At 39.9% G+C, this 22,833-nt stretch overlaps 1 protein-coding gene across 1 annotated transcript in view; it reads left to right on the top strand.

The window, feature by feature from the left end:
- The first annotated feature begins 12,494 nt into the window (after positions 1-12,494).
- NR4A3 (nuclear receptor subfamily 4 group A member 3) overlaps positions 12,495-22,833 on the top strand; it is a 28,311-nt gene continuing 17,972 nt past the window's right edge. The window contains exons 1-4 of the mRNA XM_044657223.1: positions 12,495-12,510; positions 13,834-14,759; positions 18,304-18,433; positions 18,857-19,029. Of these exons, the coding sequence (XP_044513158.1) occupies positions 12,507-12,510; positions 13,834-14,759; positions 18,304-18,433; positions 18,857-19,029 (1,233 nt within the window). The 5' untranslated portion in view covers positions 12,495-12,506. The remainder of the gene's footprint in view (positions 12,511-13,833; positions 14,760-18,303; positions 18,434-18,856; positions 19,030-22,833) is intronic.

Genomic DNA, 22,833 nt, shown 5'->3' with positions numbered 1-22,833 from the left:
CTATATACTTCCAAAGAAATATAAATTATTTGAGGGCCAAAAATGTTTTAGTCTTTCATGTCAATACCTAGTACCATACCATGCAGGCACTCAAATTCAACTAATATTTAAGCCGTTACTATGACCAAGGCACTGAGCATTTATAAGCCTTTGTTGACATGACTTGAATATGATTTTTGAGCCCTTTGCAACATCTCTGCTACCCACCAAGCGGTCTACAGTCCAGATTCATAACCACTGCTCCAATACTATATTTCTAGCTGTCTGTTGTATCTCTCCCATGCTACCTAAGAACTTCAAAATGAATATGCAAAACTTAATATATAATCTTGTTCCTTAATTGGCTTTTTTTCTTGACCTTAATTTCTGATGATAGTACTACCATCCTCTGAGACTCACCTCTGCCCCTTGATGGCTTAGCATCCAACCAACCTATCTTGAAATCTCTCATATATCCCCCTTCCTTTCTTTTCCTACAGTCATTATTCTAGTTCAGGCCTCCTTTACCTCTGACTACTATAGTAGTTCCTGTGCAATAGCTACCTATATTCAGTTCTCTACTTTAATCCATCCAATGGTCAAAATCAATTTGCCTAACCTACAGATCAAATCCTTTACCTGCTTTAAAGAGAGAGAGAAAGAGAGAAATAGAAAGAAGGAAATAAATTAATGCCTTTTAATGACTTTCCATTAACTACTAAATAAAGGCCAAATTCTTCAGTTTAGCATTTAAGGCATTGTAGAAAGGCTTTGTGGTATAGAGGAAAGAACACTGATTCTGAAACAAAGGATTTGGGCTTTAACTCCTGCCTCTGATGCTTATTATCTATATGACCTTGGGAAAGTCATTTAATCTCCCTGGGTCTCAGTTTCCTCATCTATACAGCTCTTGAAATTGAGAACAATTGCTTTCTTTGCTTTCTCTATACTGACCAAGAGAAAAATGTACAGTGAAGTTGCTATATTTGCAATTTTTCACCAATTCGGATGGTCTGGATCTGTTGAATGTCCTACAGGGAGCATTTCGATTTTTAAAATGTTATTTCACTATGCAAGCAAATAAAAAACTTACATGGGGGGAAGTAATCAGCTAATTTTGCAAACTGTCCAATTATCTCATTTTCAAAATGTCACATATATAAATGTTTGTTCTAGTTCATGTCCCACTTTAATATATATTTATAATGTAATACATTTATGTAATTGTTATGTTATATTTAAAAATATTATGTAAAATATAAGTATAAATGTATATTATACTTAACTGGAGAGTTATCAGATCTCACCTCTTAATATATACTATGAGATACTGGACATATGATAACTTCTCAGTGTTGTAGGCCAGGGGTGTCAAACTGTTGGAACCAGATTAAAATGTAATTAAAAATGTTTAACAAAATAAAAATCCATTACAACATAGATAAAAATATTAACATATGGTTCTGCAGGGAGATGTTTCTATTTGAGTTTGCAACCACTGACTGCTCTAGGCAATTCTTCTAAGACTTTAAGTTGCAAAGAAGATACCAAACTATGTTGGCAAAAAGTTTCCTCACCTGGGAGATCTTTATACTGTAGAAAATTATTTATTAAGAATTCATTAGGAAATAGATATAAGTAGCATACGTTATTGATAGATGCATAGGAAAGTTATGTTAGGTTTCTTTAAAAAATCTGAATGGAATCTCAGATGGAGTTATGGCTAAGAGAGAATTTTCCCAGAGTGCTTTGAGAGACAGTTACCCAACTGACTTTCACTCTTTGAGCTGACCCTATTCTGAAAGAGGTCCTAAGAGCTGCTCAGCAAGACTGGGGAAATCTCATTGTTTTTCACTTCTAAAGATTCATCTAAAAGACCTGACAAGTGAAGGAGATTGTAGGGTGAAACATCAGTGCAAGCCCCAGCAGGTTTGCTGTGGGAATGGAGAGAGGCTGTGGAGATTCAAAGTTGTTTGTTCATCTATACAGCAAGGAAGAAAGAGACCTAACTTATTTCTCTCGTGTATAATTTAGATTAGGGTAGATAAAGGTTTTTGGAGATTTAGATGAAATAGGAAGAAAGAGTGGCCTCAACTCTGGGGAAGATCTTTGCAGATCAGATTTTGGATGGTTAGAGTAAGAATTATTAGCTTAGGGATTTACATATTATAAGAATTTCTTTTCCAATTGTTTCCTTTTACTATCCCTTTCATCAGTTTTTTTACTTATAATAAAAATTTTTTTTATTCAACTGGCTAAGCCAGAATTCTTAGGCTGCTCTGAGAAGCCATTTTTCTCAAACAGTCACACCAACAGCCTGTCCACACAGGACAAATTTATTGGTATTACCATACTATACCAATAATCAATAAGGGTTAGAAAACCCTTATAAAAATACCAATCAAGTCATAGGTCCAGCTTCTATCCCTATACTTTGTTTTAATCAAAGCATATAATTCAGTATGTCTATCCATATGAATATATTACAAATATATTTTTATCTATATAAAAATGGATTTATTACAGTATGTATATATGTTACTGACATATAATACTGATATAGTACATATATGTTACTGATAAATCTACCTTTAAAAAGGCGGAAGGAATCAGATTTATTGGAAAAAGTCAAATTTTATTTTCAAGTAGCATCATCCACAGATCTAATCTCACAGAATTATGATAAAACTTAAAGACCTATAAAAATTTGAGTAATAATCATACCATTCCTCTGCTCAAAATCCTCCACTGGTTTTTCCTACTAAAAGTTCAAACTTCTTAACATAATTCAAAGCCTGTTTTGGGTTTGTTTGGTTTTTTTTTAAACTCCACTTCCCTGAGACTTGCCTAGTGTTTTAGCATTTCTATATTACATTGTTTTCAGTCTTATATTTTAAAATGAATTCTGATCTTCAGAAGGTGGGGAGGGATAATACAATTCAGTTAAAATAGACTACTCCCTCTCCTCAGTATACATCCCATGCTCTACAAACTCTTACAAGTCTTTGATCACGTCATTTCCCAAAATGCTAGTATGCCCCATCATGGTAAAATTCTACCTGTCCTTTAAAGGTCAACCAAATAACCTTTTCATAAAAGAACCGATTTCTCTCATCCCCTTCATAAATGATCTTTTCCCTCCTTGGGCTTCACATGGAACTTGATGTGAATCTTTCCATACTTATCAAGTAGCAGTTTGTATCAAAGATCTTTTTCTAATGTGTTTCATCTCTCTAACTTGGGTATGGATTCGATGGCAGATTTTGTTTTATTCAATCTTTCTATCTCCCCCAGCATTTGTGACATTACTCTGGATAGAGCAGGTACTTAATAAATGATGACAATGCCTAAAGATCAAACAATTAGGCACCCCATGAATGCAGAGATCTAGGGAAATGAGAGATGAAAACAAAATAATTTGTAATAAGTCTGAATTCCACTATTATTTATACCTGCAAATTGAATGCAACTGAGATCCCACTACTCAATCATTATTGGGCTCTCGTATCTAGCTAAATTTTCTTTTAAGAAGCACAATAAACTTAAGGAAATGTGAAATGATTGGGCTGGGTCAAACAAGTAGCACCAAGTGAAGAGTCTTGGAGCAAAATAAGTAATCAGATGAAGGTAAATTACACAGCATAAAACAATTACTATTATACTATAGAAGGCAGTGACAGAACCACCCAATGAGAAAATGTTGCCTAGGTACTTATGTTAGAAGAAATAAGTAAGCACACAATTTTGAAAACGTAAGTAAAAGAGCTTATAGGATTGTAAGAATTAAAAACTAACAAAGAATGGCCTAATTTCAAATGATCCCATCATATCAAAATCTGAAAACAAAAATTTGAAAAAAACGTCCTGAGTATGCAAGGATCTTTTTCATATTTGAAAGAAAGCTGGACTTGGAGTCAAGTGAAAACAAGGTTGGAATTCTGCCTGGCACTTACTATCCATCTCTTGGGAGTCACTCAATAGTAAAATGTGGACAACATTGTCAGGATCAAATGAAATAATGTATGTTGTAAAGATCTTTGCACGTTTCAAAGTGTTGGGTCAATTGGTTATTTCCTGTAAAATAAAGGGTTAGGGGTAGGAGAGAAAAAAGAAATGTTCATTGATTTAATTAAAAATAAAATAAATGATTAGATACTCTTTAAGGCCCCTTCCACTTTTGAAAGACCTACTTTTCTCTGTACTAATTTGTCTGTGTAATCTCTGAAAACTTTTGCCATTTAATAAAGCAGTTGACTGTGGTATATGCGGGTGATAGAATACTATTGTGCTAAAAGGAATAATAAACTGGAGAAGTTCCAGGCGAACTGGAGAGACCTCCGGGAACTGATGCAGAGCGAAAGGAGCAGAGCCAGAAGAACTCTATACACAGAGACTGACATTCTGTGGTAAAATCGAATGTAATGGACCTCTGTACCAGCAGCAATACAATGACCCAGGACAATTCTGAGGGATTTATGGTAAAGATGCTACCCACATTCAGAGGAAGGACTGCAGGAGAGGAAACATATAAGAAATACAACTGCTTGAACGCATGGGTTGGGGTGGACATGATTGGGGATGTGGACTCGAAACTACCACACCAATGCAACTACCAACAATTTGGAAATTGGTCTTGATCAAGGACACATGACAAAACTAGTGGAAATGTGCGTCGGCCAAGAGTGGGGGAGGGCGAGTGGGTAGGGGGGGTGAAGGGGAAAGGTGGAGCATGAATCATGTAACCATGTTAAAAATGAATATTAATAAATGTTAAAAAAAATAAAGCAGTTGAAGACCCTTTCCCCCACAAATTCCTACACATTATTTTAGCATTTTTACTTCATTCTAATCCCAATTTTGCATATGATTTTTTTTTCAGAAATGCATTTTGGTCCTTTGAAAGGGGAGGAGGGCAAGGGAATACATATTAAAATGTTACACCATGGAAATAAAAGTATTTTTAAATCTCTTTGAGGCTCAGAGTTGGGTAAGAAGAAATACGTGGAAATTGTCAGATGCTTCTCCATACGTCCACCCACCAGATACCATCAGAGCCTGCGTGGGGGAGTCTCCCCGATCTTGCCTGACAACCTCCCTCACTTTCTTTGAGGTCTGGAGCTAGTTAGTGATCACACTGGCCCGTCATGGTATTTTCAGTTAACAAAGCAGTTACTCAACAAGGGGGAAAGCTACAAAGGAGGAGCAGCTGCTCCCGCCGCCACCGCCGCTGCACCCGTGATGTCAGGGCAGGATGAGCCCCGGGGCAGCCACCGCCGCCTCCTCTGCTCCTCCGTGACGTCCGGCCAGGGGGTATCCCCAGACTATCAGGAAGTGGCGGCGGCAGCCGCCCGGGTTGCAATTGCTGCTGCTGCAGCTCCGCCTCCAAGCCCGAGGATGGGCACTTCGGACCATCCCTGAGCCCCACACTCGCGCCTCCGACCCCTCCCCCACCCCATCCCCGGGGCCCACCCTGAAAGATTCCCAAGTCTCTCACTCACCCCGACCTCCAGGCTGTCGTGTGTGTGTGTGTGTGTGTGTGTGTGTGTGTGTGTGTGTGTGTGTGTGTGTGTGTGTGTGTGTGTGTGTGTGTGTTGTGTGTACGTAGGAGGGCGGGGTAAAAGAGAACTGGATCTCCCTCAGCCCGGGTCACTGGACCAGGCTGACACCAGAACAAAAATGGCGAGCGTTGCTGGCTACAGCGCCTCCCCTCCAACCTCCCACCCCCACCCCAGGGAGACTCCTGAGGTCCTCTGGGCCAGGGTCAGGGCGCCCCCTCCCTGCGAGTTCTCACCAGGAGTGCCCAGGCCAGGCGGGGTGAGGGGGAAGGGCAGGGAGCTCGCGCCGGGGCCCACGCGTCTAAAAATAACTGCCCACTGCTATATTTGGTTCGGCCGGATCACAGCCCGGCCCGCGCCTGAATGGAGAAGGGGTGGGGGGAGGAGGGGTGACGGAGGGGAACCTACTCCGCTATCTCCGGCGCGCGGCGGCGGCCGGGCCCGGGCCAACAGCTAAATTTAGAAACCTCGCCTGCGTCAATCACGCGCCTCCCGTGCGTCAGCGCCTAGCTGCTCTCTGTCCGGCTCCCTTTGAATAGATACAATGTAGCAGCGCCCTCCACCAGTCCCTGGATTGGTAGCAAGGAGAAAGAGGGCGGTGTTCCACACTACTGGGCTATCTTCCGAGCTTTCTCCCACACGGATCCCAGCCGCTCTCTTCGTTTGAGAAAAGAGAAAAGGGGGCGAGGAGGGTGGAATATATAAATATACACATATATATGCATGCATGCATATGTGTTTATATACGTGTTTGTGTGTGTGTGTGTGTGTGTGTGTATTTCTAAATTCCAGTCCCTTCCTGAACCTTCTTCGAAGGAGTCCTGAAATGAAATATGCTGCCAGGTTCCCCACGTCTCAGGCTAAGATTGTGACACATCAAAGGGATGTTATGTCAGGTCTCATTCAAGCAGAGAACCACGGGACTGAATACTGGTAGTACAAAGACTTACCTAGACAACCATGATCCGCAGCATTTGGTTCAAAAGGTTGTTTGAATACTCAGTCAACAGCCTGCGTCCAGTCTCGGTACACTTTGTGTATTTTTCTCTGAGAAAATTTCACACTCAAAACATGATTTCCAGAGGAAATATATATTTTCGGATGGGGGAAAGAGTCTCACATTAACGGAGCCAATAACTATTTAATTCCATATCATAATTCCATATCACCGTGGGGCGATTTATCCATGCCAAATTCTCAACCAAGTAAAACTGATAGCTATAAACCCTATTATTATCGCAACGTTTTAACCTGGGAACTTGCAGAAAAAACCTGTTTCCAATATGCAAAAGTAAAAGTGTTGGCTAGCTAAGTGTTCAGTTTTTGACGTGGTGTGTGTGTGTGTTTGTATGCAACAAGAGACTAATTCAGCTAAATCATACATGTTCTACGGCTGTTTTCACTGATTTTGATGTTCCCAGCTAGACAAACAATAACGTAAACGCAATGAAATAAAAAACTCGCCGTGAGAGTAACCCTCATTAACTGTGTAAAATACGCACCAGAATCTGGAGGGAAGGTTGCTAATTAACCCTCTTTGAAGAGGGTTGTATAAAAAAATAAGCAACTTTAAGAAGTTATTACATGGGAAAGAAGTAGTTTCACTGCAAAAGGGCCGTTTAGCTATAATGACTACCTCCTATTCATCCTCTCTCTACTAGGTAGGGCACTCAGTTAAACTGGATGGCAAATCTCACTTTATGAAGCACTGTCCCCCTTTTCACCCAGGCTTCCTGGATACTCTGGACAGCCACGGAGCTGTGCCAGCAAGTCTTCTCCACTCCTCCCCCGCTCCAGCCTAAGCAACCTGCGCTGACAATCTCTGCCTAGAAGCACAGATGATCGGTCTTCAGACAGGAGTTCAAGAAGTGAACGTGTTCGCAGAGGTTGGCAGCCACCGACCAGGATCTCTCAGAGTGACAGACAGTTGTGCTCGGCTTCCATTGTAAAACAGAGCGAGTGACTGGAACACGCGCGTGAGCGCGCGCTCACACATACACACACACACACACACACACACACACACACACACACACACACACACTCCCTTACTCACACACGCGGAACCGGCCGGGATGAGGGGAGGGGAGGAGGAGGGTGACGTGAGCGTCCCATGGCGTCACCATTGACGTCTCGCATTCCTGGAGCTCTATGGAGAGGCCGCTAGGGCTCCTGTGGCATAAATGACGTTCGGAGAGAGCAAAGCGAGCGCGCAGCCGGGAGAGCAGAGTCTCCTGCCTCCCCCTAGCTTGCACACCTCTCCCTCTCCGCACACAAACGCGCACACGCTGACACATACACACACTCATCCCCAGAAACACACACACCCAGAAGCACACACTGCATACACACTCTACACTCTACGACACGCTCACACACCTCTCCGACAGAGCTTTGCGGTATATTGCCGCGCCGGCGAACCCCGCCTCCGGCTCACATTGTCACCCTGACAGGAGCAGCAGCAGCGGCCGCGGGAATAACAGAGGCTACAGCAGCGGCGGCAGCGGCGCGGCTGCATCTTTCCCTGGGTTTAGTCCCAATTCCCTGGCTCAGAAGCGGCAGGAGCCAGGGCGCCCGCTGAGCTCCTCCTCCGTTCTTTCCCATGAGTTGGGATCGCAGCATCTCCTGCGAGTCCGCAGCCTCCGGGAGTTTCTCAGTTTGTACGAGTCAGCCCTTCCGGGACCTCGACTACTACTCCCCCATGAAGATTTCGGGGCAGTCCTCTATAAACTCGATATAAAGACGGAACCGCCACAGCAGCCAAGTACGTATGAGATTCGCAGAGCTATTTAAGGGAGTTGCTAAAAGTTGCTCGGAGGGCTCTCTGGTAACTACTGATTTTGACAACTTTTTGTGGTTTTCTCCTCTTCGCTCCGCATCGGTCGTTTTGTAAGGAGTCCCGAGGGCTCTAATCTGAAACTTTTGTCCCTTAGAAGTCCCACTGGGTTATTAGGAGTTCGTGTGATTTTCTCCCCCTCCCGGAGAGTGGCTTTTTCTTTAACAAAGAGAAGGACCAGGATTTGTGCTATAGCTGCTCCAGCGATATTATTCAGGGTATTTCAGGCTCTGGTTGTTGTCATGGAAATGATGCTCTCGGCGGCGGCGGCGGCGGCGGCCGGGAGTTGTAGCTCTGGTGATGAATGGCAGTAATTTTCCTTCTTTAAGTAGGCTTGAAAATAGGTGATTTTGTTGGTACAAGTTAGTAGTACCTAATGGAAACTACAGGGCAGGTTGATTGGATTTGGGCTGAGAGAGGAAAATAACCGGGGGCAGCGACTGCATGAGCTACAGAAGCAGCTCTGAGGAGCACAGTGGTAATTGTTGGAATGTGGCATATTGTAATGAAATGAGACGGGGGCTTCTCTAAGCACGTCTGCCCTGCATCTGCTCTTCTCACATTTACTCTTTTCCTTTTGGAGGTAATAAATTGTAATCACCAACTTTAGTGACCCAGCACGTGTGTGTAGTTTTCCTCCTCTCTCAGTCTTGGTTTGGTGTAGAAATTACTTTTTTTCTTTTAATTAATTGAAATAGCTGGTGGTTCTGGAGGAGTAGAACAAAGTCATTTTTTAAATGATTGAAATGAAAGTTCTCAGCAGAGAGAAGTTATGTGAACGTTGAAAGTACCTCTTCAGGGATGTATTACAAAAGCGTTGGGAAAGGTATTGTTTGGAACGTTGATAATAGGTGGATATTTTTCTTCCAGTAATAAATCCCCAAAATACCATTTATAAGTACTCCAAGTCAATAATGAGGTTGGAAATACCTTGATTATTGAAATCTTTTTACACCCTCCCCATCCTGAAATATATCAGGAAATAGACACATATGCTATTTAACCATTACATTGGGGGGGGCAACAAATGCTCTCTTATCTTGGCCATTGTGAAACTTTTTATAGAAAGCAAAAAACTGGAAGAAATAAAATCTGCTTGACTTGGAAATTGAGTTTCAGTGTAAGTGTTAATAGTAACGTGCTAAAGTTATTATAGTTTAATGAGATGTTCAGAATAAATCAACTCAACCTCCAACTTTGCTACATTTTACTACCCCCTCCCCTCCCCATCCTGTCCCCATTCAGCTCCAGGAGTATCTGTTCCAGTAATTCTCTTCCCTACTATCCGCCAATCGTCAAGGGTTAGAAACTCCACCTAGGACCCTAGTCACAATGTTGCATTTCAAGGCTTCTTCCAAAAGTTGCAAAGGGGAGGGAAACACCGGGGTGTCACTGGAGTCTGAATTTGGGAAAGAAAGCCTCTTTGACAGGAGTAGTTATCCTTTCCTAATTTACAGCCCCGGAGGCTCTGTGCTTCTGGCCCTGCCGGCTGCAATCAAGGAGGAGTGTTACGTGTTTAAAGGCGCAGAGAGTGTATCTAGGTAACCAGCGGCTTTGGGGGCGGAGAGGAGCCCTAGGGCGCTCAGCTTAGAGAGAAAAGCAGCCTCGTTCACAAGGGGGCTAACCCCGGGGACAAGGAAGAAACAAAACCTCGGAGCAAAGAGATGAACCGCTCACCTCCTCAACCGAGACCCTGGTGAAGTTCAATGGTAACGGAATGGAACAGCGACGCTGAAAGTGTCTCCGCGGTTAGAAACCACTTGGTGACTCGTCCATCAGGCTTCACCAGTATAGGGGTAGTGAGGGGGGGAAAGAGAGATTTTGAGAGATGATATTAAAGATAAGCAAAAAGTAATGAAAAAATGAGGCGTCCAATGCGGAACAAGATGAGGTACCACTTACACGTGGAACAGAACTGAAGGTTTCCGGTCTCCTAGATGCTAAGGGACCTGAGGGGACGGGAGGGGCGGGAAATAGCCGGGGAATCCCCACTTTCCCAGACACTGAGTGTTGTGGACCGCACTTCGCGAGAGTATGAAGTTTAAACCCGCTGCCAAAGCATTTCTTCCCAGACACAATCCAGTGCCTGCACTTCTAAATGAGAAATGAAACTTTTCTGAAGCTCCCTCCAGATTATATAACTATTGAAAATTTTGCTTCGAGTTCCAAAGCGAAATCCCGAGTTTGTCCAGTGGAAGGGGGCGCTGCAAGCCGAAGGTTGTGGCTTGCCAAGCCAAAAACCCTGGCTGGCGCTGGAAAGTTTCACTGTCTTTTGTGTAGATACCCCCGGGGAGCTTTGAGTTAAAGCTAAGTGAGCCAGAAAAAGTGACTCCTAAAGATATATGCAGGGCTAGAGACCAGTGGAACTCTAGAGGAATGAGAGGTGGAGGGATTGATATGGAAAATAGTACGCAAGTAGACTTCGAGAACAGATTTACATGATATCTCGTTGTCTGCAAGGGTCTAGTTAACACATTATTGTTTGCTTTAACCCTAGAAAGCTAAACTCTGGTCATAGAACTGAAGATCCACTAGCATTTAGACTAAAAATCAAAGATTTTGTCAATTCCCGGGCGTAGCCTTGGATTCGTTACAAACAATGTGTGTCTCCTCTCCACCCGGTCAATTTATAATCCTTAACCGGGTAGACAAAAAGCCTTCATTCTGCATATGTATGTTCACTGATCCCCAAATTTGGTTAGAAAGTATTTTCATTCCTTTTAAAAATATGTGTGCGTCTTGAAGTGTTGAAATTTCGAACAATACTGAGAAAATTTCCTGACTGATTAGATGATTTGGGACTTTCAAAGGCAGCAGCATCCTGATGTCATAGACAATCACTATGAATATAAGTTTAGTTGGTATTGTTACTTTTTTCTGGGTGTTGCCTTCTCTTCAAAAAAGTACTAGCTTATTCTTTAGTGCTGGAAAAATGAAGAAATTACTCTTATTACTGCCCTTATGATAATTATTGATAGTTAAATGGCATTTCCATTATCCCCTCTATCTACCCCCCTCCCTTTCTTTTCCCTTGCTAAGTAATCAACCAACCAGACAAAAACCTAGCCCAACACCACTGCTGCGTGGAAGTCGGAAGATGTCACTCTTAATGTCGATTCCTTAGCGTCTGACTGGTTTCATTGTCCGGCTGAAGACCCAGCTGGTCTCACTGTGAACTTTACTCTCTCCCCTGCGGTGCCTAACGCTGACAGAACCCAGTTCGGAAGAGCGCCGCCAGCCCAGCGCCAGCTCTCAGACTGGAACCAGTGACGACCACAGCAGCTTCACAGCCGCCACCCCGCTGGGCCCAACTCCCCCTCCTCAGCCTCTGTCTGTAGCCTCCTCTGGAGAGATCACCAGCCCCAACATTCAGCGCACAAGATTCCCTCCAGGTAACCGGCCGCCCAAGGCCCAACGCTCTTCCTCCCCCGGTGGATGGGGAAGGGAGATAACTGCAGAATGGGCTGGTTAGTCACTCTTCCTTGGCTTCCAGGCCAGATATCTTTGACGAGGTTTGCCTTAACCAGGATCTAATGGCCCACTCATGTCGCTGGCAGTCAGCATCCAAACTTCCTTTTTCATAGTGAAGCTTTGAATGCCCTAGTAATGGGACTAGTATTTTAGGGCTAAGCTTTGCATTTCCCTGAATCATTTTTTCCCCAAGAAAATCACAGACAAACCCACAAATTACTATCCCTCTTAGGTTTCAATACATTCATTTTAGTCATAGAATTGAGGAGCCATCTCTTTTTTGCATTTAGGGGGTATGACATCATCATTTTAACATAATAAACATTTCATTTCTCTAAACAACCGGATTCCCATTTATCTCTATCTAAAAGTCACTTTATTATTATTAAAGGTCATGTGATGGACAATAGAAGGAGTTTTTTAAAGATACAGTAGTCTAATTGGGGGAGTTTTTTACAACTGAGCTCCATTCCTCCCTTGCATTATTATTTTCTCTTTTTAAACAATTAAACAGTGATTATTAGTCTTTCGTTTCATTTTAACAATTCTAGCAGCAAGGAAAACAGTCTTTTGATCCCAATTGAAGCCAAGCAATCCTCTCTTCTCTACATTTTGGAAGTAAAGATGTCTTCTCCTAGGATATTAAATCAGTGAGATTTGGAAACATGGGTAAGATAAGATTGTTAAAGGAAAAGCAAATAACTTTTAAGTCTTTCTTTTCATGTGAATCTGACTACATCACCTGGCCTTCCTTTTTCAAGGAAAACAAGTTACTACAAGCTGCTGCATTTATAGAACCATAAAGCAAAGAGAGATGGGCTGTTTAGACTTATATATATATAGTTAACTAAGCCTATAAAATATTGTAACTCAGTTACATTAAAGGGACATCTCAAATTGCTATCTTTCTAGAGGGTTAAGTACACTAAAAATATCTGGTGCCAATAACTATCTTGGTTGAAACTGATAGGGAACCAATCTAATTATATGACTGCTTAGCTTCTTTCTCTCTCCTCTGCTCCCCAATAATACAGCTTTTTATTTAAATGGGGGAATGAGCTGGAGTTTAACAAATGCTGATTAGTTTCAGCTACATATGTTTTTTATCATATATATATATATATATATATATATATATATATATACCTACAAATCATATGAACGCATATGTGTGTATGATCTAAGGCACAGAATATCCTTGGGATGGGCATTTTGTCTTTGCAGAGGGAGCAAAGTGCTCAGAGTCCATTTTCTGGGCCTAAATACACTGCTTGCCTAGGGAGCTGAAGTTGGTGGTGGTTTGGGGAAAGGGGGAGGAGTGCAGAGGAGAGCTGCTGCACATTCAGCAGGGCTATTAGGAAGGGGGGTATTAGGAAGAAAAACGGCTCTAAAGAGGATTGACCTCCTCCATCAGAACTCATAAATATGTCACTGTTCCCCAAGAGCATTAAGTCTGATGCTGGGCAGCTTCTTTATGAACTCGGGTTTCTTATGGGTAAATGGTCTATGGCCGGGGGAATGAAATGTGGTCACTTCTTTCCCGAAATAAACAAACAGGGTACTAATTTACTAGTCTGTTAGTTGCCCACTCGAGGTCTCGGTTGTCAATGAGACCATTGCAGTTAATTTTCAGTAGTCTTCTAGCAAACGTTTCTGGGTTTTAACCAGTGACACCAGGCTCCCGGGGGCTGGCGGAAGGCTCAGGCAGAAACTGTTCAAGCCTGGAGTCTGGCTGCAGAGGACACCGCCTCCCTAATATGCCCTTTGACATAGCATTGCCAGTCAGGAATTTCTGGGGAGTGAGCAAGGTTGGGTTTTGGTGTCTGTAAAAGGCGACAAGCTTTGACTTCGACGGCTTCTGGAACAGAGGAGAGAAGGGGACCTGTCTTCACGAATTGATGGGGGAGGGGCAGCACTCGCCCTCGCTGATTATTTAGTTTAAGGAGGATTCATACCTGTTTCTCAGAGGCTTTTTTGTTTTCTTCTTTGCAGATATGCCCTGCGTGCAAGCTCAATATAGCCCTTCGCCTCCTGGTTCTAGTTATGCCGCGCAGACGTATGCTTATGGATCTGAGTATGCCTCAGAGATCATGAACCCGGATTACGCCAAACTGAACATGGACTTAAGCAGTACTGCTGAAATCACAGCCGCAGCTACCACCTCGCTGCCCAGCTTCAGCACCTTCATGGAGGGTTATTCTGGGAGTTATGAATGCAAACCCTCTTGCCTATACCAAATGCAGCCGTCGGGTCCCCGGCCCCAGGTCAAGATGGAAGATTCCCGGGGGCACAGTTACCACCATCATTCGTCCATTCCGCCGCCTTCCTCCCCCTCGGAAGAGGAAGGGATGCCCAGTACCTCTATGTACTTCAAGCAGTCTCCCCCTTCCACCCCGACCACGCCCAGCTTCCCCACGCAGCAGACGTCCATGTGGGACGAGGCACACCAGCTGCAGGCCACCCAGACTTGCCTCCCAACAAGTCACCTGATGGATGCCCCAATGAAAACCGTGCCAGCTGCCGCACGCTTCCCTCTGTTCCCCTTCAAACACTCGCCACCTCACCCTCCAACCCCCACCGCAGTGGGCGGCCACCACCTCTGCTATGATCTCAGCCTCCAGCTAGGAGCCGCAGACCGGTCTGCTCCTAGTGGCCAGCCAGCCCCCATGGAGGGCCACCCTTATGGGCTACCGCTGACCAAGAGGGCTGCTGCCTTGGCTTTTCCCCAGCTGAGTCTGACATCTACTGCTGCTGCCGCTTCAGCGGGGTCCAGTCTGCTAGGAGAGAGTACCAGCCTCCCATCACCTCCCAGTAGGAGCTCCTCCTCCGGTGAGGGCACTTGTGCTGTGTGTGGGGACAATGCAGCGTGCCAACACTATGGTGTGCGCACCTGTGAGGGCTGCAAGGGTTTCTTCAAGGTGAGCATCTTTGTTCGTTTTTCTTCTCTCCCCTTAACTCTCCACTTTTAGGCTCCTTCCTACAGTCCAGAAATTTAGCCACTGGCATCCTGAATCCATGTTATTCATGACTTTCTTTATCCTGGTCCTTAAGGAAACTCCGCAGGTGTAAATAAGGAATGGCAAGGGGGCAGCTGCCTCCCCTCTATACAATCTAGGAGTTAGTTTAGACTTCAGGAGAAAATAACTCATTCAACTGCTCAGTCTAGCACTCCGATGTTCATTCATAGACTTTCTAGAACACTTAATTATTCCGCTTCCTTTAGCACAAAACATATAGACACCCCTATGCATACCTGATTCAGGATCTCCCTCCTTTATAGCTTCACAAGAGTTCTAATCCATGTATTCACTCAATGTTTCGCTACTAAGTTGTTTTTGGAAGGTGAGGAAGGAATGAGGAGAGCTAAGAGAGGAAAGGTTGGATGAATGAAAACTAGGCTATAAAGTGGAAAACAGAAAGTGATTTTAGTAAGTTGGGTGTAGAATTAAACATGACTTCTTGTCAGCAGATGACAGGCATAAATGAAATTGACAGTTAATGCAGAAATTTCATTTAAGCCATTTCCTTTAAAATCCTTTTATTATCAAGGATATGCCAGAGCTACTTTTCAAGCTATTTATGCCTTTGATTTGGAATTTCCCAACTTATGCCTTTTCCTGGTTGCAATTGCTAAAGAACAAGCAAAAGGCCTGATGATGAGCAGCAGGAGAACAATAATGAAAATTAAGAAAGGCATGGATAATCCATGCCCTGAATAATTGAAAGTTGAATGAGATATCTAAATGGCAATGCATCCCAAGGTAGAAATTTCCATTGTGTCCTACCAATAGCCCTTCTTTTGTTCCAGTTATTTTACTTTGGGGGGGGGGGAATCTATACATAAAAGATGGAGAAATAAACAAATCAAACAAAAATAATCTGTTAAAGAAATAGAGGCATGTTTTACCCAGTGGTCTTCCACCATTAAATTGAATTCTTTTAAAATGTGACATGAAGTGTAGTTAATGATGGGGAATTCAATTATTGAACCATAACAATCTCCCCTGCTTCCTAAATTGTGTAGCCACATGCAAATGCAGGAAATGTTTTAGGTTATTGGAAAAATATATATGGCACTTGAAATAAAATGCCACTGGAATTCAATTGGCATATATCATAGAAGCAAGTATAGTTTTAGGAAGGTCTGTATTTTCATTGTAAGAAACATCTTTTAGTAGCTAGATTCTTCTAGTTTTCAACAGATTTACCAGTCTTAGAATTAGCTTTTTCTATATAGTATAAATGCTTTATTCAAAATGTCATTGAAAGGGAACTTGGGAATGTATGTGTGTATGTGTGTGCAAGTTATTAATATTGAACTTAAACTTTTGCAATTAAGAATATTCACTTATGTAGCTGAAATTTACATTAATTTTGACATGTATGTTTAACTTTTGCTTTGTTAGAATTTAGTTTTACTTAAGTAGTCTTGTTAAGTGAAGTTTGAAGTCTCGGAAACAAACCCAAAAAAAAAGGTTACATGGAGAAAATTGACAATCATTTTAAAGGCCCTGGTAAAACTTGTCATCAAGATAGCGCATATACTCTTGGATAATAAGATTATTTATTCCTGATTATCTTGTTCATTTTCTACACTGACCAACCAAATTACTTTTCATTCTCCACTTTGTTCTGTGCTGGGTAATCCTAGATTTATAGTCATTTGTAAAATTTCATTCTAAATATAGGCGTATTCTGTCAAACTCTTTAAGTGGAAGTAGGGCAGGGAGGATGATGACATTACGTATGAAACAATAATTAAAGGAAGCAATTGGTTTCATGGGAATAATGTCATAATAAATATTATTAATAAGACATTGAACTATGGCACATCTATGGTTATTGTAGTGGTTTGATTACAATGTATTAAGGAAGTTACTGTTATATGATGTTAGGTGGAGCAATCTTGGACAGTGTGTTCATATAGTAAATAATTACCAGTTAACATAACTTTCCTTTAAGGCCAATATTCCTTTTAATGTTGGAGTATGGAAAGATTTTATTTTTAATGTTGCATTCATTCGCTAAAATATTTTTTAAAAAGTATAGAGAGACAGAGGGCTGGGTCTTAAAGTCTGGAAGACCTGGGCAAATTTGAGTCCTCCTTCTGGCATTACTATGTGACTGACCATGGACATGTCACAGCGTCTAAGTATCCACAGCAACTCTCTAAGACTAACAGTGGACCTGCCTCAGTAGAGAGTATTTGCACACCAGGAAATTTTTCACACTAATGAAGTTACAGATATAGAACAAAAAAAGAATAACTATGATTCTGGATGAAAATAACATAGTTCTTTTTCTAATCCTAGTAAATGTGACTTATAAAAGATCATCATTTTTGTTGGTTGTGCCATTGGTTATTTGAGATGATATTGATGGGATTTTTTTTCTGTAAATATTTGATTATAAGAAAAGTTTTTGTTTCTTTCAAATATCAATGGGCAAAAAAATGTATAATATTCCCTTCCTGCTGTGAGCCTGTGAGGTTTTTTTAATAGTAAATTTATTTGTCACTAAATTACTTTATCTCCACTGATGTTTTTTCTTCAAATACTTTTAAAATGTCATTGTTGTGGGTATTTACTCCAGTGAAATTAATCACAGACTATCCCTTTTTTAGCAGACAATCTTCCTAAGTTTGCTATGGCCTTTTCCACCAGTGATAAGTCTTCTAAGTGGCCAGCCTTTCCAAATTTAGCTAAATTAGTATAAAGATAACTGGCATATTGTCCATTAGTAGACACTGCTTTAAGCCTTTCTAGGTTGGTAAGACCTGCCAGGCATAGTAATGCAATGGCAAAGCCTTCAAGAACTAAGGGTTACCCCCATTCTAAGATAAAACACTGAGAGATGACTTTATTGAATGATTTTAAATTAATATTTGTTCATATCTTGAAATCTGAAATCTTATTGTAACTTTCTAACATTATTGAGGGTAATATAAGCTGAATAAAATTGTATGGTAACATGCTTAAATTTTCTATATATTTTAAACTAATTCAACCCCCTTTCTATTCTACCTCCAATGGATAACAATACCAATCACTATAATATACTCACCATAAGCATAGTAAACAGGTGCATTCTAGTAATAAGGTTAACAATAATCAGGGGGAGTAAAGCAAAAATAAAATTGTTTCTTAGGGGGACTTTACAAGTAGAGATAATCTAATCCATAAAGGTATGATGCTTTGACCTGGTAATTTCAGATATTATTTTATCATTCAAAGTTAATTGTCTCCCAGGACTTGCTTCACAACAATCCCAGATGATTTTCATTGTCAGCAGCTAACACTAATAAAATTGTTTTTCCTGCAGGCTAGTATGTTAGGAAATTAAATTTATCTAATTATACGAATTGCACTGTCACTTTTCACAATGTAATTAAAATACATCTTGTCGGGTCCTAGCTCTTTCAAGAAACTATTAGTTAACTATCTCTATGTTGTATTTTGTCAGAGAACAGTGCAGAAAAATGCAAAATACGTTTGCCTGGCAAATAAAAATTGTCCAGTAGACAAAAGACGTCGAAACCGATGTCAATACTGTAGATTTCAGAAGTGTCTCAATGTCGGCATGGTTAAAGAAGGTAAGAAAGTTGTGTACTTTTTATTAATAAAAGCCACTTATTCTAGAAGCATAAAAATTTTTCAGTTTTATTGTTTAGTAGTGAAATTTTTGGATTCATTTGTGCTCCCAAATGTTTTGTTGCTAACATGTATTTGAATTTTAAAATTTTATGTCATTCTAGTTTCTAAACAATTAATTTATGTAAATAAATATGGTAGTCTTTATAAAGTTGATTTTTTTATCAATATTAGCTCTAGATAGAATGTGCCTTTTATAATATTTATCTTAATTCTCAGTTATGAAATGAACATTATATAGAATTCAGATCTGCTTCTAGAAGATAGCATAAATGATTTTTTAAATCATTTTTAAAATGTCTTGATTCTCTTTTGTGATTTATGGATGTCTTTGAAGGTCAAAATTTGTTTCTTTTTTAAATCAGTTGTCCGTACTGATAGTCTGAAAGGAAGAAGAGGTCGGCTGCCTTCCAAACCAAAGAGCCCTTTACAGCAAGAACCTTCTCAGCCCTCTCCACCTCCTCCTCCAATCAGTGTAATGAATGCCCTTGTGCGAGCTTTAACAGATTCAACTTCCAGAGACCTGGATTATTCCAGGGTAAGTTTTTATAAAACTCTGACCTCAAGTAAAGGAACAGGATGTCTCTATTTCAGTAATTCCATACATTCGATTTGTAGTTTTCTGATGCATTCCGTATCATTATAAGTAAGCCTTTTAGTAACAAAGATGTGCAGTCACATATTGCTACATGATACCTTATGGCTATGCCAATTAATTTTTAAGTTTCACAGAATCACAGAGTTATAAAGGACTTTAGAGGTCTTCTAGCCCAACTCCTATATGATTATGAATCCCCCACCCCTATACATGCCCAAGGAGTCTAAATGCCTTCCACCTCTTTGCCAGGCACTACTTAAAGACATCAATGATGAAAAACTAACAGCTTACCAGGGTAGCCCATTCCATGTTTGCATACATCAACTGTTCAGGATTTTTCCTAATATTCTAATCTTCCTCCCTTTTAACATCCACCAGTTGTTCATAATTCTGTCCTCCCAGGTCCCACAGAATAAGTCTAATCTGTCTTCCATATCTCAATCTTTCAAATATAGCAATGTCTTTCCAACTGAAGATTTCTGCTCTAGACTAGCTCCTTTAACTAATCCGTTTTTTGATATTATTTCAAGTACCTTACTAGTTTGATCATGGTTTTTTCCTGATATGCTTCATTTATAAAAGTTCTTCCTAAATTTTGGTGAACACAAACCAAGTGCTCTAAATACAGGATGACCAGAATAAAACAAATGTGACTGTCACCTCCCTTGTTTTATATATACTACAATTCAAATAATTCAGGCTACAATCTCCTTAGTTTTTTTGGGCGGGGGAGGGGGAGTTGTCACATCACACCATTCATATTGAACTTCAAATAAAAGCCTTAAGTCTTTCTTCACATGAAATTCTATCTAATCACATCACCCCAATCCTATACACATATGGTTGGTTTTTTTAATCTGTTCAGCACTTTCTATTTACCCCTACTAAATTTTATCTTATTAAATTTTTTTCCAATCTCTCAAGAATCCTTTTAGATATTGTTTCTATCATCCAATTTGTAAGTTCTCTCATGTACTTTTGTGCCCTTGACAAATTTGATTAGCATAATATTTATGCCTTTATCCTGCCTTTATCCAAGTCACTGAAACAACACAGACCAGAAAAAGGCTAAGGACTAAGTCCTACAGTATATATCACTAGAGATATCTTTCTAGTTTAAACATCAGATCATTAACTTAACAGTCTTTGGAACCAGTCCCTATCTAGCCATCTTATCTACAAGGATATCATGAGAGACTTTGCCCAATGCTTTGCTGACATTCTATATTGTCTATCAGCATTTTCACTGATCAAAAACCTTATCTAAAAAAATAAATTATATTAGTCTAATTTGACTTTTTCTTAAATGAACCCATCTAGCGATCTACACTTATTTTTGTCAGTGTTCATCAAATATACATTTAGCAACCCACACTAGAATATTGTCAAGAATCAACATCAAGTTTGCTGACCTATGGTTTATGAATCCGTTTTCTTCCCCCTTTGTTGCAAATAAGCTTGTTTGCCTTTCTCTAGGCCTGTGGCACCTTATCATTTCTCTAGGATTTCTCAAAAATCATTCAAGTTCTACAGTCATATTCATAACTTCTCTCATTACTCTAGGATATAATTCACTCACGTGTGAGAACTTAAAGACATTTAAGTTCTTGTCATCTCCTCTCTTATCTTAGTTTTCATTCTCCCTTTAGCTATATTTTGCTTGAGTCTTTTTAGTTCTAATTATATCCTCCTAGATAAGGAAATATTACAACAAATACATGTTCTCATCAATGTGGATACTCCTTTTAATGATGCAGGAAGACAATATATTCTTATCATGTGTGACTCTGATCCATATTCGCACATAAATCTTTCCTGCAAGTAATCTATTAAATGTGAAAGATATTTTCCCCTAGGTATCTTAACAATGCATAGGTACTCGTGAAGAACTCAAACTATTTATTTTCTATTGCTTGCTTTTGCTGTATGACCAATCCACCTTCTTTTCTGTGCAAGTATTTCTAGGATGATGGGCTAAAACAGAAGCAATATAATTTCAATAACTGTGCTTTCTCCCTGTCATAAGTCCAAGGTACAAATTATACTATGGCTTTTATGTCTACTAAGATGACTTGGTCATTTTTTTCCTCAAGGTTTCCTGTCATTTCTGTTTTACCAGTCATTGGACTCTAAGAATCATGTCCAGGATGGCAGTTCTCCTTTGTCATTTATTCTAGGTTCTTAAAAGAAAAGTATGATCAAGACCTCAGAAACTTTTCAGATACTTTGCTTTTAGTAGGACAAGACCAAAGCAGATGTCCAGATAGTCAAAACCCATCCGTTTTAGGTATATTTTGTCCCGAACCAGTTTCATAATCTATAAAAAAAAGTCATCATTCAGTTCTTCCATCTGGTTAAGCAGTCTATAGTTCATATATACCATAATATCACTTACATTTTACCATTCTTTTATCCTTACCCAAATGCTTTCCAGTGCTCTTCTTACTCTTAGGCTTATAAATATCCCAACAAAAATATATAGTCATAACAAAAAGTAATACACTGCTGACCTTTCTAACTAATCTGTTCCTTCTGAACAAATGTTCCATTGCCATATGTCAACCATAAGTTGTATCCCACCAAGTCTAAGAGATAACACCTGGGAGGCCTTACTTATCTCTTGTGTCAAAATCTAAAATACACTTTATTGTTCATTTTCTATACATTATAATATGACATATAACATCCATTCATGCCATGGCTTTTATTTCTGTTAGTGATTTTTAGAATGTAAATCCTTATTCAATTTTATTGGATTCCATTAAGATGTTAAATTAATAGCAATTCATATTTTAAGTGATTTTCTTTATCTATTTAAATCATGAGTCAAGCTAACAAGCATTTTAAAGTCTTTTTACCATGTGCCAGGAACTGCTGTACTAAGTGCTGGGAATACAGAGAAAGTTGAACAGGTAGCTGAATTGTTCTGATTCTTAAAGCCTATATTTTCTACAACTGAGTATAAGTTAAAAAGAAAGATAGAAAATATTTTGGCTAAAATACTTAATCTTTATATATCAAAATGTAAGCCTTTCAGATTGATAAGTGATCATGTTCTCCAAAGACTGGAAGAAGCTGAGTCAGAAGTTTGACATAATGTCATAAAGTTAGTTTAAGAACCAATATAAGAATTCAAGAGTTCTTAGTTCCATGACTTGTACTCTAACCATTGGACTCAACTCCCTTCTTTGAAAAATATAGTCAGATTATTTTATATTTATTTTGTCAAACCATGTCATGCTAGATCAATTTCTCCTTACAACTTTTTCATTTGCTTTCTGTTTCAAAATTATTTTTATGTTTGTAATAATACATATTCATAATATGATTCAGAAAGCTACTAATTATGAATTACTAATTTTAAAATGTGTTTATGTACTCATTTGTTGGCCATTTTATGTATTTCTTCATCAAACTATGATGATTTTTGGCAATCAGGGTAGATTAGTGGTACTGATCTCATATGTAAGAAACATTATACAGAACAAGGCAGCTGTTAGCAAAAATTGCCATTGTGTGTTAGAAAAGCATTTGAATTAAATCAACAATATTTTAGCATATGGTCTGTCTGCTAAGTACTCAAAGGAGAATGTGTGCATGCGTATATATATGCACATTCTCCTTTGAGAATTGTGTGTATTGTGAGAATTATGTGCATAACATATATATATAAATATATATACATTCTCCATATATATTTTAAAATAATTACTCAGAAGTATTTTTTAAAGAGTTGATATTATA

The sequence above is a fragment of the Gracilinanus agilis genome, chromosome 1 (assembly GCF_016433145.1).
Source record: "Gracilinanus agilis isolate LMUSP501 chromosome 1, AgileGrace, whole genome shotgun sequence".
Lineage (NCBI taxonomy): Eukaryota > Metazoa > Chordata > Mammalia > Didelphimorphia > Didelphidae > Gracilinanus > Gracilinanus agilis.
This window is presented reverse-complemented; position numbering and strand designations above follow the sequence as displayed.